General features: G+C 47.8%; 1 protein-coding gene across 4 annotated transcripts in view; it reads right to left on the bottom strand.

The window, feature by feature from the left end:
- The window catches only part of jade2 (jade family PHD finger 2), a 102045-nt gene extending 85294 nt beyond the window's left edge, over positions 1-16751 (bottom strand). For 2 of the 4 annotated variants that reach the window (XM_076031907.1, XM_076031905.1), the window contains exons 1-2: positions 16585-16750; positions 1887-1983 (exon numbers count right to left, since the gene is read on the bottom strand). In XM_076031907.1, the coding sequence (XP_075888022.1) occupies positions 1887-1983 (97 nt within the window). In that variant the 5' untranslated portion in view covers positions 16585-16750. Of the gene's footprint in view, positions 1-1886; positions 1984-16584 lie in introns of all 4 variants that reach the window. The other 2 variants (XM_076031906.1, XM_076031908.1) reach the window with 2 other exon arrangements.
- Positions 16752-17661: the final 910 nt, after the last annotated feature.

Raw genomic sequence — 17661 nt, forward strand, 5'->3', positions numbered from 1 at the left:
AGAGCATCGGGGTTGGCCGGTAGCTCTCAACGGTTCAAAGCATTCGCTTTGCTGCAAAAGCAAAACAGAAAACGAAGTTCAAATGCATTGAGTCGTCAATCAGCAGCTCCGTCAGGTGACGCGAGCCTAGCAGTGAGAATCTCCAGGAACTCCGTGATCGCAGTAAAAGCCTGGTTATCCCCTGACAAACGCATTTGTCTTCACCATTATTTTATTTTATCATCTTTTTGACAAGATAACGCGCCACCGTTCGGAGATAATGCAAGTATTTTATGATTCTGAGATTAGAGAATTATAGATAAGAGAAAAGAGCAGCCACAGCAGCTCTCAGAGGTTCAACCTTCGGCATTATTACAGCAGCGCCGATGATCAACGCGGTTCTGCGAATAATGAACCTCTGCTGTCTTGACGATGTGACAGGACGTAACTCCTTCTGCGAAAGGAAATTACTTTTCACCGGTTTCAAGTGTTCAACCATCAGGTCGCGTTCTGGCAGTGTAGCCCAGGCTGCTGTTTGTCACCTGCGGACTGAGTTGAGCATCTCCACTCACCCCAAGGTCAGCGGTTCCTCCTGCACGGACGACACACCGAACTAGTGCGGAGGGAGGGACTTATTGCCCATCCCCCAGAATGGATCTGATTGGTCCAAAGACCAGTGAAGCACTCTGCAATCATGTCTTGTCTTCCGGCTGCTCTGCCCTTTGTGTCTGTGTGTGTCAGCTGACAAACATTCAAACAGGATTAAGTGCTTAAGCTGCTGGACGTAGTTGAGTACTGAACTTTACTAGTGTGTGTGTGTGTGTGTGTGTGTGTGTGTGTGTGTGTGTGTTGCTCGCATCTGCGCGCCCCTGGAGGCTGCTCTCCATCACTGAACGGGCAGCAGTGGCGGAGGCGGCGGCATACTAGGAGGCGGCCATCGCAGCCATCATGTTAATTAAAAGCTCAGCTTGGCGCACGGCGGCCAGAATTATCGCGGGCATCCTTCAATTAGAAAGCCGATAACCTCGCGTCAACAGCCCGCCGTGCCTCGGCCAGGGGGAGCCAGTGGCCCTGGAGCATCCGCACCGGGCTGGGTCGGGTCCGGGAGAGAAGCCCGTTGGAGCAGCAGCGTGATGGGATTGAGCGCAGCCTCAGCTGGGCCTGCAGCAGGAAGGACCAGCGGTAGTGCTGCTACCAGACCCAGAGATGGACATTTTTCAAGAAGCTACAAAGATGGTTTTGGTTTGACAAGAGGCAATAATCCTTCCAAGTCACTCAAATGAAATGCTTGCATTTAGTTTGATGAAAACTTGATGACTTCTCTAGAGGTGATTTCCAGTTGAAGTGAAATGTTTAAGGTGGACTGACTGATGATTTTGTCTCTCTGGAAAAGAAGTTGGAAAATCAGACGGAGAAATAAGCGTTCTCGATGACCAGGAGGTGAACTTCCAGAGGGATTTTTTTCAAGATTAAATTTTTTATTTCTTCTACTTCAACTTACTGAGTCAAGCATGAAACAAAATCCTCATCTTCACTGGCAAAATCAAAAGTCTGCATCAGGCTCAATCCACGATAATACGATAAGCCAAATACTTCACTCCTGCCCCATCCTGTCATTTTGTTGTGCAGCATCATAACACAGCGCTGCTCTTTACACCTGCGCTTCATCCTTCAGCCAAGCTTGGGCGGCAAGCTCACCACTCCACCGCTGCATCGGTTTGAAAAGAAGCCGGTCAAAGAGAAGCAGCGCGTGAAGAGTGAAGGGGAATACACTCAAGTTATTGAGTTCAGTGAACTGAACTACTGCTCAACTAAAGCAAAACGCAGAGCAAGTGTACAGAGACTGGTGTTACACTCTCTCACACACACACACACACACACACACACACACACACACACACACTCACAGACTTGTGTGGGTGTGTCTGTCTTCAACTCACTGTCAGTGGTGTCAGAGTCATTGCTGCTCGTGGAGTATTTCCTCTTCTTCTTCTCGCTCTCCATCTGTTGGGGTGGGAGAGGAAGAGAAAGGAGGACAAGTAAGAAGATGTTCGCTGCGGATTAACACACACACACACACACACACACACACACCAGCGTTTTTTTGGGTGGTGGGGGTTGTAACAAAAGGAGGCGCTGATGGCGCCAATCTGTCAGGGCCTCCAGCGAGTCGGAACCAGGCGGCTCAGTCCAACATCGGCGCTCTGGAAATTCTCAGCAAGGCGCCGCTTCTGCTTTCCGGCCTCAGTGGAAAAACTCATCCTGTTCTCGCGCATCCACTTAACTTTATATATTCATACACGTAATAGGACCGCTTCCCGTTCTGAAACTGCGGTGAAACGCAGCCAAAAACCAGCCTGTCGATGTCACTGTGCAGCATTTTGGTCAAACTGGCAAAATGTTCAACAGCAACACAGTTGTGTTCAAAAGTCTGAACCAGGCCCCAACAATCCATAAAGAGCAGCCCATTCATTCCAACAGAGATGTTCACCTGGCGCATGCACCGAAAAGTACTGTATGTGCCAGGCACCTTGAATTTACTATATAGCCCATGGAGCATGTGCAGTCGTATCACTTCCCATCATGCCTCTGTCACTCCCAAGGTGCATCAGAACGTATCATCCAATCAGAACATGCCACAGCACGCTTTTAGAAAGATTAAAAGTTCATGATTTAAAAATCTACAATATGAAAGATTCATTATGAACCATGAATTTGGTCGGAGGCGTCCTTGTCAACCGTTTTACAGGTGTTTAAATTTGTATTGCGGTCTATGGGGGAAAAAACCTTTGTGGGCTGCAGTATCTAGTTCTTATAATTTGTCCATGACGAACTTAAAAAAAAAAAAAAAAGGCGGCAACAAAATAAACCCAAGTCTCAACGGCTGAAATTAAAACTTTCTGTCAAAATCAGAAGGAGACCCGGCTGCAAAAAGAAAGAAAGAAAGAAAGGAAGAAAGAAAATAAAAGCTGCGGGGGCAACAAAAAACTGTTTTGAGAAATGTTTCACCTTTTTACAGGGTCAAAGAAAGAAAATATGGAGGCCTGGAGAGAGGAGAGGTGGAGGCCACAGGTCAGGACGATGTGGAGGACGGAGAAGAAAGCAGCGACACAGGTCTGAGCTGGAGGGCGTGGAGGGAGGAGGGGGGGGGGGGGGGGGTTGGGATTTATGTGGCTGTAAAATGGGGCTATTCGCTCCTCTATGGGGCTCTTCCTGTAAGCTGGCCCCGAACGCATTTAACTGGGCTGACATTTACACTGTGGCACAGAAACAGGCCAGTTTCTCCGCCGCCGCCTCTCATCCGTCCCCATCTGCCTCACAAGCGCAGCCGAAGGTTAAGTCCATTTTTTTAAAACCGGCCTCTCTTTATTTTTCCACCTCGCCCTCCCGCCCGCCCTCCCTTCCTGCCCCTGGGGCGAGCAGTTAAGTACATCATTGACTTCCTTGAGCTACGAACGCCTGACTGAGAGTCTGCAGGCTGCAAGGATCTGGATCAGTCTCCGGGTTTCAACCTCACGCCGCCAATTAAACTCTCTGGCGACCCACTTACACCTCACTCAGCACAGCGTTCCATTCCCCAAGCTGCCGCCGACATTCTTGTCTTTTTCCTGACAAACACACAATCGCTTAATAAAGTTTAAACGAAACTCGTGTGTTGCAAGAAAGTCTGTTCAGGTTTCATCAAACCCCTTCCCTTTTTTGCTTTGTTCTGTTTAAAATTCTGGTAAGACCTCGGTATCATTCAAGAATTTAGATACAAAGACAACTTGGCTTCAATACTTTTTAAATACCAGATGTTTGAAACCAATTAGCAACAATCACCATCACAGCACAAAACTTTATTTTCCATTTTACTGCTGATTCAAATCAGGATTTTCTCTAAATGAAGTTTGTTGGACTCCTGCCGCTTCGTCCTCGGCACCGATGTTGCATTTTCCTTTATTTTGATCCACCGTAATGTGAAGTGAAGCCACACTGTGGATTCCTTGGCATGATGCTTAATTTCACTCTGACATACTGTAAACAATCATTTGCAAGTGTATTTAGCTCTACCATCTGAAAGCCAATTGCCAGTGACTTCAAGTCTTCACACGCATATCAAATAATTATTAGCTCGCAGACGCCAAGGTTTACTTTCATGGATATTGGAATTTGTCATCAAAAGATGATAATTATTTTCGATATTCGGATTAGCTACAAATGTATTGAAGTTATGTACCCAGTCCTAATAATGGAGGTTTAAAAATGTAAAAAAAAAAAGAAAAAAAAAGATGCTTGGTGTTCATAGAAAAGCTGCTACAATGAAAAATGAATAAATCACATTAATGATGCTAAAACACAACAACTGAAGCACAGAAACTTGAATAGAAGAAACTTTCCAACTCATTCTGGCTTATTCCCAACTTGTTTTCATTCACTGGTGCTAAATGAAGCCCCGCAAAGACACACCACATCGACAAACCTAAACGGAGGAGACAATAAACACAAACGAGGATCGAAAGGGTGATTAACGGCTGCAATGATCTGACTGCATGCGCTGCAATGCACACAAGGCCACGAGTGTAATCGAGTGCAACAAGTGCCAACTGGACCGACGCCGCCTCCAACGCCACGGCCTGCTGGAACTGAAAGCCAACAACAGCCCGAGGCCACCGGCTGCCAGAGTCAATGCAACCATGTCATACAAGAGGGAGAACATTATCGGACAGACGGAGAGGAATGTGATCAGGTTAGTCGTAATGTGGTTACGCGTCGGCAGAATACTTGCAAAGAATAGGGATGAAAGAAGAAGAAGAAGAAGAAGAAGAAGAAGAAGAAGAAGAAGAAGAAGAAGAAGAAGAAGAAGAAGAAGAAGAAGAAGAAGAAGAAGAAGAAGAAGAAGAAGCTGTCGGCCCCTTATAGAGACGAAGTCAGCAGGGAAAGATTACAAGTTATCAACCACAACAGAGGAAGACGGCAGGAAGTTGAGAACAGTAAACAGGAAGTGCATAGTGCAAGAAAGAGGTAAACAGCTGCAGACTCATGCAAAACAATAAAACGCACGCACGCACACCGCAACGCCTTGCGACCTCCACATCTGCCTGCAGTGAACAACAATCATTTAAAACAACCAGACTTAACAGCCGCATACTCAGGAACTGTAAAAATGTATTTCACAAGCATGCGCCTGCAAAAGCATTAGCAGTGAAATTTAAAGAAATATCCACAGTGTTGCTTTGAATTCCCGCAAATGTGTCTTTAAATACCAAAACTGTCGAAAACACGACACTTGCAGGCGACTGTGGCACCACTGGGGTTCTTCCAGCCTCCTCTGGCTCTCGTTTAGAGGCTCGGCCCAAGTCGGCCGTTATCCTCTGTGCATCGTTTAGTGTCAGCACCAAAACACTCACACACACAATAAGGGAAAGAAAAAAAACGTGTGCAGGGTTGACTAATGCATGCTGGGTAAGCCAGGTTGCCTGGGGAGCTAATTAATTGGCTGACTAGGACAGAGCCCCCAGTGGCGTCTGTGTGACTGAGCATTTAAAGGAGGCGCTTCACGCGGTGAGGCGAGCGGCCGAGCTGGACGCCGAGCGGCAGGTGGAGGAGAAAATAATGTGGCTGCCGCATCACGGGATTGGCTCACCCAGCGAGAGGAGAGCAACTTGCCACCTCGGACTCGGTTAGAGCAGCCCCACAAAATTTATTACCCCAAAGAAACGCTACAAATCTGCAGAAAACAGCGTATTTAGCCCTGTGCTCAGAACTTACTGCAAAAAAAAGATCTATCTTTCCGCTAAAACTGAAGCTTTGTTGCATCTCCCACATGTTCTGAAGGATGCCTAAGTCACAAGGGGCCCTTTTATCAAACAGCAGGATTTGACTTTAATGCTGAACATTTTTCAAGGGGGGTTGGAGACAGAGTATAGATTAATGTTGGAGCACACTGATGAATTTTTAATCGCACCTTGTCTTTAATGAATTTAAGAATTTATTTTTAGCATTGTTTAGTTCAACAGCTTCAATGTCTTGTGACCCAGCGACTACAACCTCTACTGTTAGTAGGACAACATTGTGAAAACAGAGACAAACCACTTTGACTTCAGCACTTTATCTTTCAAACAACTTCCTCATTATGATTGTGATCAACACAAAGTCACTAATAAACAAACAGTGTCGTCCCAACAATGATCACTATGTTTACTGGGCTGGTTTGACCCAGTTGTTGCGATGGATCCATGACCTTCCCAACAGACCCAAACCGCAGTGGAGCAAACCAGATTTTCAGAGAGATTATTATTTCAGACTGTTGATGAACCGGCTCTTGATTTCGCCGCATCGCAGGCTGGCAGAATCGAAGCAAACCAGAGGAAAAGTTTGCAACCGCGTCCGCTTGAAATGAAAAACGAGGCGACTTTGCGACTTTGACATTCAAGTCCAAACTGGCCGCATCTCGTTTGTCGACCCGTCCGTCCGTCCGTCTGTCCGCTTGCGAGCTGTCCATCTGTCCTTCTGTCTGTCTGACTCTTCGCCTCTCTGCCCGTCTCCCCATTTGCCCACCATCTGTTTGTCAGCACCCCCGCACTCTCAACCCTCCTCTCCACCTCCCCCTCCCCCACATGTCTGTCTGTCTGTCTGTCTGTCTGTCTGTCTGTGTGTTGGTCCTCTGTCAGCAGGAAATGCACCGCTGCTCCTTCCAGCCATTGTTTCTAAGAAACTGTGCAGAAAACTTGTCTTGTAAGCCATCAGCGACTCAGATGCGGATGATTTAAATGCAGATCGCTGGTGAGACCAGACTGCGAATCTCATTGCGCAACTTTATGAGCAATAACTGTTTGGTACATTTTCTTTTCAACGCTGCAATAACTTCCACCAGCCGGAACTGTGCAATAGACTTTTTTAACAACATTTGCACAGCGCTCCATCATCCTTTATTTATTGTGTACATCTTGACAGGTTTTGTTTTGTTTTTGTTTTTGTTCTGCTGTAAGGCGCCGGAGGAGTGGCGCTCCGGTTCTGTTGTCGACTCAACAATGACGATAAAGTCTTTTGTGACTCTGATTCTAAAGCGCCATGCCTGCGGCCACAGAAACGCGTTCAAGTGACAAAAGCATCGAGAACAATCAGTAGGAGTAGATCTTTTTGCAGGGAAATCACACACACACACACACACACACACACACACACACACACACACACACACACACACACACACACACACACACACACACACACACACACACACACGTGCAGGCAGGCTGGACGGTGTGCAGAGCTCCTTGAGGAGCCAGAGGTCGGTCACTTTGGGAAAGAATCTTTGCATATAAATTGCTTCATAGCTGCCTGGTGCAGTCATATCAGCCACTGTGTGTGTGTGTGTGTGTGTGTGTTTGTGTGTGTGTGTGTGCTCTGAGGAGATGCGGGCGTCTGCTGTCCCATTTTCATTATGATGCCGATGTTTGTGTGTTTTTGTCTTGATTGAGCGCCGCTCCCACACGCGGCCCACAGGGACGAGCGACTCTCCCTCTTTTCTGTCCTCCTTCACCGTCCATCTCTCCGCCCTGCTCCTCCTCCTCCTCCCCCTCCTTCTCCTACATCTCCTCCTCCCATCAACTCCTGCAATCAGGGCCAAACCTTCCCCACCTCTCCTCCGCTCCCCACTTCTCCTCCCCAGGCATCCCGCACTCACCTGTCACTCACTATTACCCAACCTCTCCCTCAATCACGCGCCGCTCACCTGTCACCCTTCCTCCCCCCTCCTCTCTTCCCTCTGAGGTTCCTCTCATCCCGCTGACGCTCGACGCGCTGCGACAGAGGGTTACACATCAACACAAGGGTCATACTTCAACACAAAAAGAGCTAAACTGAAAAGGGTTCCGATGCTCGGGCGGCGGGGGCGCAGAGAGTTCATGGAGGATTGGTGAAGGCTGCCGAAAGGTTTCACAGATGGAGAGAAAAGAAATGGATTAAAAAAAAAGAAGGAAAAACAAGAAGCAGGGAGAGGAACAGAGGCCGACTTTGACAAATGAGATGAATTCAAAAAAGAAGATGAAGAAGAAAATGACAAAAAAACAGAATGCATCTCGCTCTTCTTGCACACACACACTCGTGTGCAAGAAAGAAGACACAGCAACCAAGAAGGCTACCAACAAAAAACAGTCTCTTAGCTTAGTTGGCTTAGCTTAGCCTTGTGTCGCTGCGGTGAAACACACAAACATCTGTTCGGTACAACACCACTTTGTCGATTCTTTCATTATTTTTTTTTTTTTTAAATTCCAAAGAAAAAAAAGGCACCAAAACAAGTTGAGAAAGTTGTTTTTTCCCCCCCGTGGAACCTGGCAGTTGGTTTTCACCAAGTTCTGTCACTACCAGCAGAAAGTGAGTGAGAGATCTGATCGGTTGAGAGAAACAAGTTGAGAGAGGACACATTGAATAACAAGCACAGTGAATAACAAGTTTCCCCCACTTGGATTTAAATGAAACAAGAATCAGGTCAAGATAACATCCGACTCCTGCACGCTTTGATTTTCCGTTGTTTTCCCCGAGTCGAGTCACAATAGCTATGAAACTGTTTAAACAGAGCAGATACTGTCAGAGGGGATTAGAGGGAAAGTCGCACTTTGCCAGCGGATCACTCAGACACAATTCATCCTTGTAAGAAAGTGGAAAAAATTCTAAGCTCTGATTAAATTTAACTCTGTGGCCAAAAAGCCGCATCGTGAACTGGAAAGCAAAGCTTGAGAAACAACAAATATGAGTCTATGGGCGGGGGGGGGGGCACCCAGGCGGCGGCAAACAGCTGCGTCCGATGTCTGAGCCGGCAGCTGCGAGGTCGAGCTGGTGAACCCGCGGGGCGCGAGAGACGCTCAGGAACATCTCCCGGCCGACTGGGAGCCTCTGAGTAGCTCATGAGTCACCCTGTGATGCTGATATCACCATCGCCGTTTCCCATCAGCCCCTCTCCCCTGCGGTCCGCCCCGCTCCACACTCTGCCGGAGACACGCCACACGGAAGAAAGCTCGCCTCCTTATGTCAAACGCAGACGTGCTGCCGTCTCTGCAAAGTGAATTACTCTGCCCCTATTGCTCTCCAGGGAGGCCGAGCGAGGGCCCGCCGAGAAAGTGAAGCGAAACATGTGCTCAGACGGCGGAAAACCCGGCGTTGGTCCTCCAGGAGAGGCAGCCTGGGACAGTACGCTTCCACCGGAAACCTTTTTCCAGCAGGTACTTTATTTAGACGCCGACAGCGAGAGGAGACTGCTAACTTTGGATTCTCTTTTTGTCTCGAGAGCCAGTTTTGCTGATTCACTAGCTGCGTTTACATGACTCCTAGAATTGCGCAAATCCTAAATATTGCAATAAAAAACTGCTAATAGAAACACCTAAACGTCTAAAAACCTCAAATATGGCTAAAAGGTTTTTACGCTTTCATGAGGTGGTTTTTCAGACGGGATTTTATGAGAATTACGTCCCGCAAAACGGGGTTTTATGAGAATAACGGCTTCTTCGCTTCACACCATTCAATGTAACACCTGCAAATCGCAATTGTACTTTGTCGAAATTTTAGAAATATTGCTTTTATTTTGCAAAAAACTGTAATGGAAACACAGCTACTGTCAAACTGAGTGATACTTGACTAGAAAACGGCTTTGGAGCGGCGTGTCAGCTTGTCGGACCACCGTCTTCAAGGAACAGGGAACAGTAAAATATTGCAAAGTGTAGTTAACTTTTGACCGCATCAATCAGCAGAAAGGTCAAACACTCACTGTTTAATATAATCTTGGCCTTTTCATGAGGCGTGCGTGTGAAAAGGCAGGAATCGCTACACTTTGCTATTATTCCACCAATCAACACAGCAGCAGCGCTGACGCCTCAGGAAACGTGTTCACCACTTTGTTCAGAGCTGAACACGCAAAAGGCGGAACCAACAACTGCAACCCCAGTAACTGTTTTTGTCACAGTTTCGGTTTGAAATTTGGGACAGTTACAGACCTGAGGGGGGAAGTTGACAAACATCTAGAGAAGGAAATGGCACAAAATGTATTTGTTCTAATCTGTATGACCTCAGTTTCCTTTGAAAGCTTTTTTTTTCTTTTCTATTTTTTTATTTATTTATTTATTTATTTATTTTATTATTATTATTGTTATTACCATCATTATTATTATTAGTTAATAAAATATGCACCTGTGTTATCAGTAGCCGACACATGGCCTGGCTGGATGCAGATTTGCGCGACGCCACCAAAAAGGCATTACGTTTTACAAACGAGCCCCAGAAATGGAATAGATTTCCTTTATCACCTTGCCGGCTCCAGCCACCACAACATTAACACAATATTTATTGATGCTGCCACCGCTCCTGCTGCTGCTGCATCATGGGAGCAGGAATGAGAGAGCAGAAAATAGAAAAGGGGGGGGGGGGTGGAGGGAGGGAGAGCCACAGGGAGAGATGGGGGGGAGAAAAATGATTAAAAACAGAGAGGGGGTGGTGGGGGAGGAGGGGGAAGAGCAGGAGGAGGAGGAGGAGGAGAGGGAGCAAAAAAAAAAATATTCTGACCAAGAAATGTGCTGACAAACAGTGAGGAGCAGGAGCCAATGAGGACGGAGCTCTGCCAGGAGGCCGGGAGGAGGGAGCTGAAAGGGGGAGGACAGGTGGGCAGGAGGGGGAGGGAGGGAGGGAGAATTGATCAATGGCTCTGCTGCCATCAGGAGTTCATTAGCGCCTGGAAGGGAGCAAAGGAGGGATGAGGTGGGAGGAGGGGGAGGAGGAAGAGGGAGGGTGAGCGCTGCCCTTCACTCCCTGCGACCTCCCTGTTTATCAACCTGCACCTCCTCATCCTCCTCCCCCTCCCCCTCATCCCCCACATCTCTCTGCATCACCTTTAAGGAGGCACTTTTCTTCTTTGTCCCATCGACAATATTGACTTTTCCTGAACATTTGTCATCAAACCTGCTCTCCTGCCGCCTCCCAAAGAGAACCTTTGCAAGTTTGCGATAGAAAAAATAGAGAGGAAATAAAAGAGGAAAAAGAGAGAGTTCCAGAGAGTGGCTGCAATGCGTAAACTACTGTTATTGCTTCATTTTGTTAAAATATGTCAGCAGAGTTCAAAATGAATTGAAGCGAATGCACCATTTATTGTGTAATATTTATTTATTTTGTTTATTTTGCTTTAACGACACTCCAGGTGATGCAGGTGAGACCCACACTCATCCCCACAGCTAAAACCACAAAAATAAAAAAGGTTCAGTTCCCCAGCCACTCACGGCTGGTCTGCACTTCACTTCCAAACACTTTGCACTGCTCGGAATCGCGCTCAGGTCCCAAATTAAAATCTCGTGGGGATGACAGTGCGTCAGCGGCTTATCGGCGTCTCAGATGGGCGGCTGTTCAAGCAGAGGAGGCGGGTCTGACATACTGTTTCTGTCTGCTGTGTACTCAGCCCCCCTTTCCTCCTCAAACTCTTCCCATCAGGAGCTCAGGCAGCATCTGTCAACCTGTCCATCACCAGCCACAGCTCCAGGACTTAACTTTTATCTTTTTATATTGTTGTTGTTATTATGTTTATCCAGCATCAAGACGAGAAAAAAGGGGATACTGTGCAAAAAAATGTTTGGGTAGAAGATAGGGATGTTAACAACTAATCGATGATCGATTAATTGTTGATTAAGAATTGAATCGAATAAATTAAATTAAATTAGTCATAATTAATTGAAAATGTTTTACACTGTTTTTTTTGTTAAATGTTGTGGTGTATACCTGTATACCCAGAACAAGTTACTTTTAAACAACTTATTATCCATATATATATTTATAACTTAGGGTGTTTTTACTGTTCTCTAACGTAAAAATTGGTCACATTGGACCCTCAACATTATTTCAGGGTTAAATAATGTTAAATAATGTCACAATGAAATAATTTTTCATTGTGACATTTAGGTTCTCAGGAAAAATCGCAGTTTATCAATTCATCGTTAATCAATAAATAAGGTCAATCAACTTATGATTAATGGATAAATTGTTCATTTTCATCCCTAGTATAAGCTAAAAATTGAGTGAAACTTCGGAGGTTTGAATACTTGAATGATGTTGAGGTGCGATATCATAGCTGGAGCTGCATTATTATTATTATTATTATTATCACCATGATTATTACTATTGGAAGCAAAGTGCATGCACAGCATGTTCATTCAAACAAACTGAAGAAAACCACTCTACACATTCTCTTGACTCACTTCACTTATAATTTATCGCAAGACAAATGAAATGCCAAGATTCACGATTCAAAAATCCAAGATTCAAAGCTCCTTCCAATTTCAAAACATTCTGCCATGTGAATAGATGTCAGAAGGACTGATGTGGCTCCGATGCAAAGTGTCAATCACAGGCACAGGATGCCGACGCCATCCACTTCAATTGGGCCACCCCGCAGGCTGGAAAGGTGACAACAACAACAACAACAACAACAACTGGATGTGGAAGCCGCAGCTGCAGCAGGAACGGGTACGGGGACAAAGGTTCCAATTACTCCTGCAAAAACATCCATCAGTGCGGTGTTTCCCCTCTGAGTGAGGTGTGCAGGTGTGCAGATGTTGCAATCATTCTCCCTAACAAGGCTGAGTCACACAGTGTGGCACTTCCAAGGAATAAAAAAAGGACAACAACAGAGGACTGACGTCATCTCCTGCAGGAGCGGTGGAGGGTGTGGGGGGGACGAGGGGTGACGCACACTGAATTAAGAAGCCATTAGCGATGTTCTGGGCCACAGTTGGGTAAACACACGCATGCACACACACACACACATGCCTGCAGCACTGGACTGGCTGCACATGTGGAAGCCGGATCAACTGTGGATTAATGCACAGCAGGAGCTACTCAGAACGGCTGAGGTGCTCATCAGTCAATATGAAGCCAACAGAAGACAATGCGATTGTGATTCAACCTCAAATGCCTCATAAAGGCGGGTTTTTAACGCATGACACCGATAAGAAGGTTTCCATTACCCCTAGAATTGCGCAAAACCTAAATATCACAGTAAAAAACTGGGAATGGAAAGATCTGAATTTCGAAAGAACTTCTCAGATATGGCTAAAAGGTTTTAACGCCCTCATGAGGTGGTTTTTCAGATGTATCGATATAGAGGTGTATCGCAAAAGTGTCATGGAAACACTTTTTTCGCATTTACATACGGGGTCACGTGATAAGTTCACTTCAAGTGTAAATGTCCTGTTATGTTTGGATGGAGGAAAGAGACGGAATATTTTTACAAGTAATTAAAGAGAAAAATATAACAACCATTCTTGACAGCAAACAAACGTACACAAACAAGAGATTTTACGAGAATTACGGCTTATGCGAAGCAGCCTTGCAATTTATCCAAAAAACATGATACACCTTCAGAAAACTGTACATTCAGCCTTCTGTTTGCAGACTTCAGTTTGAGCTTTGAGCTCCCTGCAGCTAAATATGACTCTTTGTTGTTGTTTGAAATGGGACAACAGGGCCTGATTTCCTGAAACGTGTCTTTTCCCTCTGAAGAACAAGTGGAACAAGCAAAAGACGTAAGGACGAGTGACTCGTGCGTCTTAAAGGATCTTTAAAGTCCTCATGAGAAGGAGAGGAGGAGAAACAAAACTGATCCATGATGCAATTGTTCGAAAAAGACAAATTCTCAATTTATTTCGAAAAACCCCCACTATTCCACCAACCCGAGGTCAAGGAAAACACAGATGCACAACAGAGTTTATTTGCCACTCAAGAAAAAAATGACATGCAAACAACTTCAACACAGCAGCAGCACACAGACACACAACTCCTCTTCAGCTGGTTTAGCAACACACACACGGGGCCGACATGCTGACAAGCCACTTGGCCAACGATCGTATGACAGCTGAAAAAAAACCTGCCTTCAGGCATCCATACATACACACACACACGCACGCACGCACGCACACACACACACACACACACACACACACACACACACACACACACACACACACACACACACACACACACACACACACACACACACTTACCCTGCAGCCTTTGCGCTGTGACGGAGGCTCCCACTCTGTGTGACGTCAGCCGTCCATTCATGAGCAGCCCTCCCCTCCCCTCCCCCTCCTCCCCTACCAAGCCCCTCCTCCCTCCATCCCTTGCTCACTACGTCGGCACTAATGCGATACAAACGCACCACGTGGGGGTACTTGCCCCCTTTCGCAGCCAATCAGAGCGCAGCAGCTTAACACAGCATACACAAACACACACACACACACACACATACACACACACACACACGCACGCTACTCCTGCCTGCCGGCCCTCCACAACCACCCACCCACCCGTCATGCACGCATGTGCATGTGAACACATGTGAGGCACGGAAGGCATGTACACACTCGAGCTGCACATGACGTAGTGCTCACCTGGGGAGTGAGGGGGCGAGGGGTGACTCACACACACAAACACACACACACGTACATACACACCAAGCACTGGAGAGTCAGAGGATGCAAGAAATTAAAGGAACATCTTGGGATGATGGGATGGATGGATGAGTGGATGGATGGACAGACAGACAGATGGATGGATGGATGGACACGCGGATGGTCAGACGGATAGATGGACGCACAGATGAATGTTTGGATAGATGGATAGATGGATGGATAGAGTAAAAGTAGCAGGAGCAGTAGATGAGGTAGACGATGAGGTGAAGAGATGGATTGAGGGAAGGGAATCAGCAGGTTGCAGGTCTTGAGGGGCTTTACGAAACAAACGGGATGCAAAAAGGGAAAAGGAAGGAAAAAAAGAAAGAGCGGCTCTCATCTCTGTTCAGTCGCCTTGTAAACAAGCTCTGCCTCCAGGTGGGAGAGGAGAGACTGAGTGGAGGGGTGGGGGGAGAGAAGAGGGAGGGAGGGAGGACAGGATAGCAGAGTAATATGGAGAGATGGAAGAGAAGACAGCGAGAGAGAGGGAGGGGGGAGAGGGAGCTGTTGTGCCCCCACACACCATGACTCATCTCTGGCAGGAGGAGGGCTGTGCATGTGTGTGTGTGTGCGTGTGTGTGTGTGTGTGTGTGTGTGTGTGTGTGTGTGTGTGTGTGTGTGTGCGTGTGTGTGCGAGTGTGTGCATGCGCAAGAGCTTGTATTGAGAGTTTGAGAGAAGAGAGCACGATATCAGCATCTGTGCCTGAATATGTGCAAGAGGCTCGCACACACACACACACACACACACACACACACACACACACACACACACACACACATAGCAATTGCAATGTCTGTTGGGTGCAAGAGCATGGGGGGGGTTAGGTTGTGGGGGAGGAGGGGGGGGGAGAGGAGGGAGTCTGACTGTTGGGAACGTTTAACAAGTCCCCAGACGACGACTTGCAGCTTAATTGATTCAAGGCTGCATCCAGTTTTAGCTCCTCACGTGCACCACAAGGATGTCTTCTGCGCAACAGAGGGAAAAAATACAGCGGAATCACGCTGATGTCCTCTCCAAACCCCCGCACCACATCCACCCGCAGCCATTAATAATCAAAACTAATAAAGTGGGATTATTATTGTCGCTGTTAAATAAGGCAGCTGCACCTCATAAAGATTGTGGAGCTGCTGCAAGTCATCCAGAGTGAAGGGAAGGTAAACAACAACCACTCCTCCCCTCCTCCCCTCCTCCTCCTCCTCCCTGCTCATCTAGAGGCAGGCAGCCCTGCAAAGCGGCGGCAGCAGCAGCAGGAGGAGAAGAGGGTGAAAAAGAGGGGAGAGGAGTTGCTCTAATTCCCTGATCTCTGCGCGTGTGTACGTGTGCGCGCGCGTGCTCAGCCTCCCTAAAGCAACCCCCTCCCTCCCAACAGCCACCCTCAGTTCACCAAACATTGAATGAACCTGGGTGCCATCCACCGCGAGAGCTGGGTGCCACTGCCTCACGCTCTGTGTGTGCGGGCGCGCGCAGGGGTGCTAGTAGTGTGCGAGCGCGCGCGAGTAGGCGTGCCTTCATGTCTCCACATGCAAGTTGCAAACCGCATTCCTTCCTCGCGCCGCTTCGAATCCGTTGTAGGGTGTAAAAAGAAAGAAGAAGAAAACATTAGGACGCTCTCAAACTACGCTCGAACGCACGCGCTCGTTCCCACTGGCCGGAGGCGCGTGCACGACGTGTGTTATTATTTTTTGTTTTGTTTTGTTTTGTTTTTTACCCCACGACTCTCGCTCGCTCGTCGCCAAGTTCATCCCGCTGCTCAACATGACGTCTGGCTGGCCACACACACACACACACACACACACACACACACACACACACACACACACACACACACACACACACACACCACCCCTGCTGCGTGCGTGAGTGACCCACATGCGGGGCGGGTTTCGCGCACGCCGCCTCGCTGCTGTCCGTGACTGACAAGCCCCGCTGCAGAAAGTGCTGCTGCTGCTGCTGCTGCTGCTGCTGCTGCTACAGTAGCCTAGCGCTGCTGGACTGGTGCACTTGGGATCCCTTGCAACGCTCCATACTGTTGTGTTTTTGTTTTGTTTGTATTTGTTTGTTTATTTGTTTTTAAGCCTGTGCATGTGTCATTTTAGCGAGGCGCGCGTGCAGCGGCGTGCGTTCCCCTTGCTTGCTTACCTTTGCGGGCGGCGCAGGCGGAGACCTCCTGAGTCCTCAGTCCCTCGGATTCCCACAGATCAGGAGGTCATTGGCGGCAGCGGCGTTCGGCACTAGTTCACTCCGACAGACAGAAGCACCTCCGCCTCCACCTCCTCCACTCTGGATCCACGTTGGGTTGACAGCACCCTTCCCCTCCTCCTCCTCCCTCCCTCCCACCCTCCCCCTTGGTCCCTCCACCCCCCAGCACGGTGCGTGTTGACAGCGCGTCGGCTCCTCTGCTCTGCAGAAAAAGCTGCCGGTTACCAGTCCAGTCCAGAAGGGAGGGAAAAAATGCCAACCCGTCTCCCCCTCAAACCACCGTGCCCAAAAAAGTGGTGGCAGCCGGGCGGAGTTGCAGCGCAGCGAAGTGCAAAAAAATAAAAAATAATAATTTTAAAAAATAAATAAATAAATATATAAAAACCTAGCGGGTCCTGCAGTCGTTCACGCTCCGGAGGTGCGCACCGCACGGAGCTCACAGGAAAGCATGTCGCATTTTGCAAAAAAAAAAAAAAAAAATTAAAAAAAAAAAAGGAGGGGGGGGGTACAAAATAAGAGAGCAGCGGTCTCTCCTCTCCTTCCAACACTCCTGATTAAATAGAAAAATAACGTGGTGTCACTAAATCCGTCCTCCTCCTGCTCCTGCTCCTACTGCTGCTGCTGTTGTTGCTCCAGCAGTGAAAACGATGCTTGATTTCCCTGCGATGAGTCAGTAAAGAGCTGCAGTTTCGCAACGTCCTCCCCTCCTTCCACACCGGGGCTCTGCTCGGCTACCAGCCGCTGCTGCCTGCGCTCCGCCCGGCTCCTCGCTTCTTCCCCCGGCGTCTCCGCTCCGTCCAGCCCTGCTTGTACACAAACCCCTTCGGCGGGTCGCGTCCGAGCAAAACCGATCTCCTCCCCGCAAGGCTCACACGGAGAGAGGGGGGGAAATAATGAATAACCCGGAAAGCCAAGAGCAGAGCGGATGAAAAAAATCAGTTCTTATCCGCAGCTTGAAAACTCTTTTGGCGCCATATTTATGGCGTACTTTCAATTCGGCGTTACCGCAAGCAGCAC

This window comes from Nelusetta ayraudi, unplaced genomic scaffold (assembly GCF_046127955.1).
Source record: "Nelusetta ayraudi isolate G7.1 ecotype Tasmania unplaced genomic scaffold, CSIRO-AGI_Nayr_v1 ptg000033l, whole genome shotgun sequence".
Classification (NCBI taxonomy): Eukaryota; Metazoa; Chordata; class Actinopteri; order Tetraodontiformes; family Monacanthidae; genus Nelusetta; species Nelusetta ayraudi.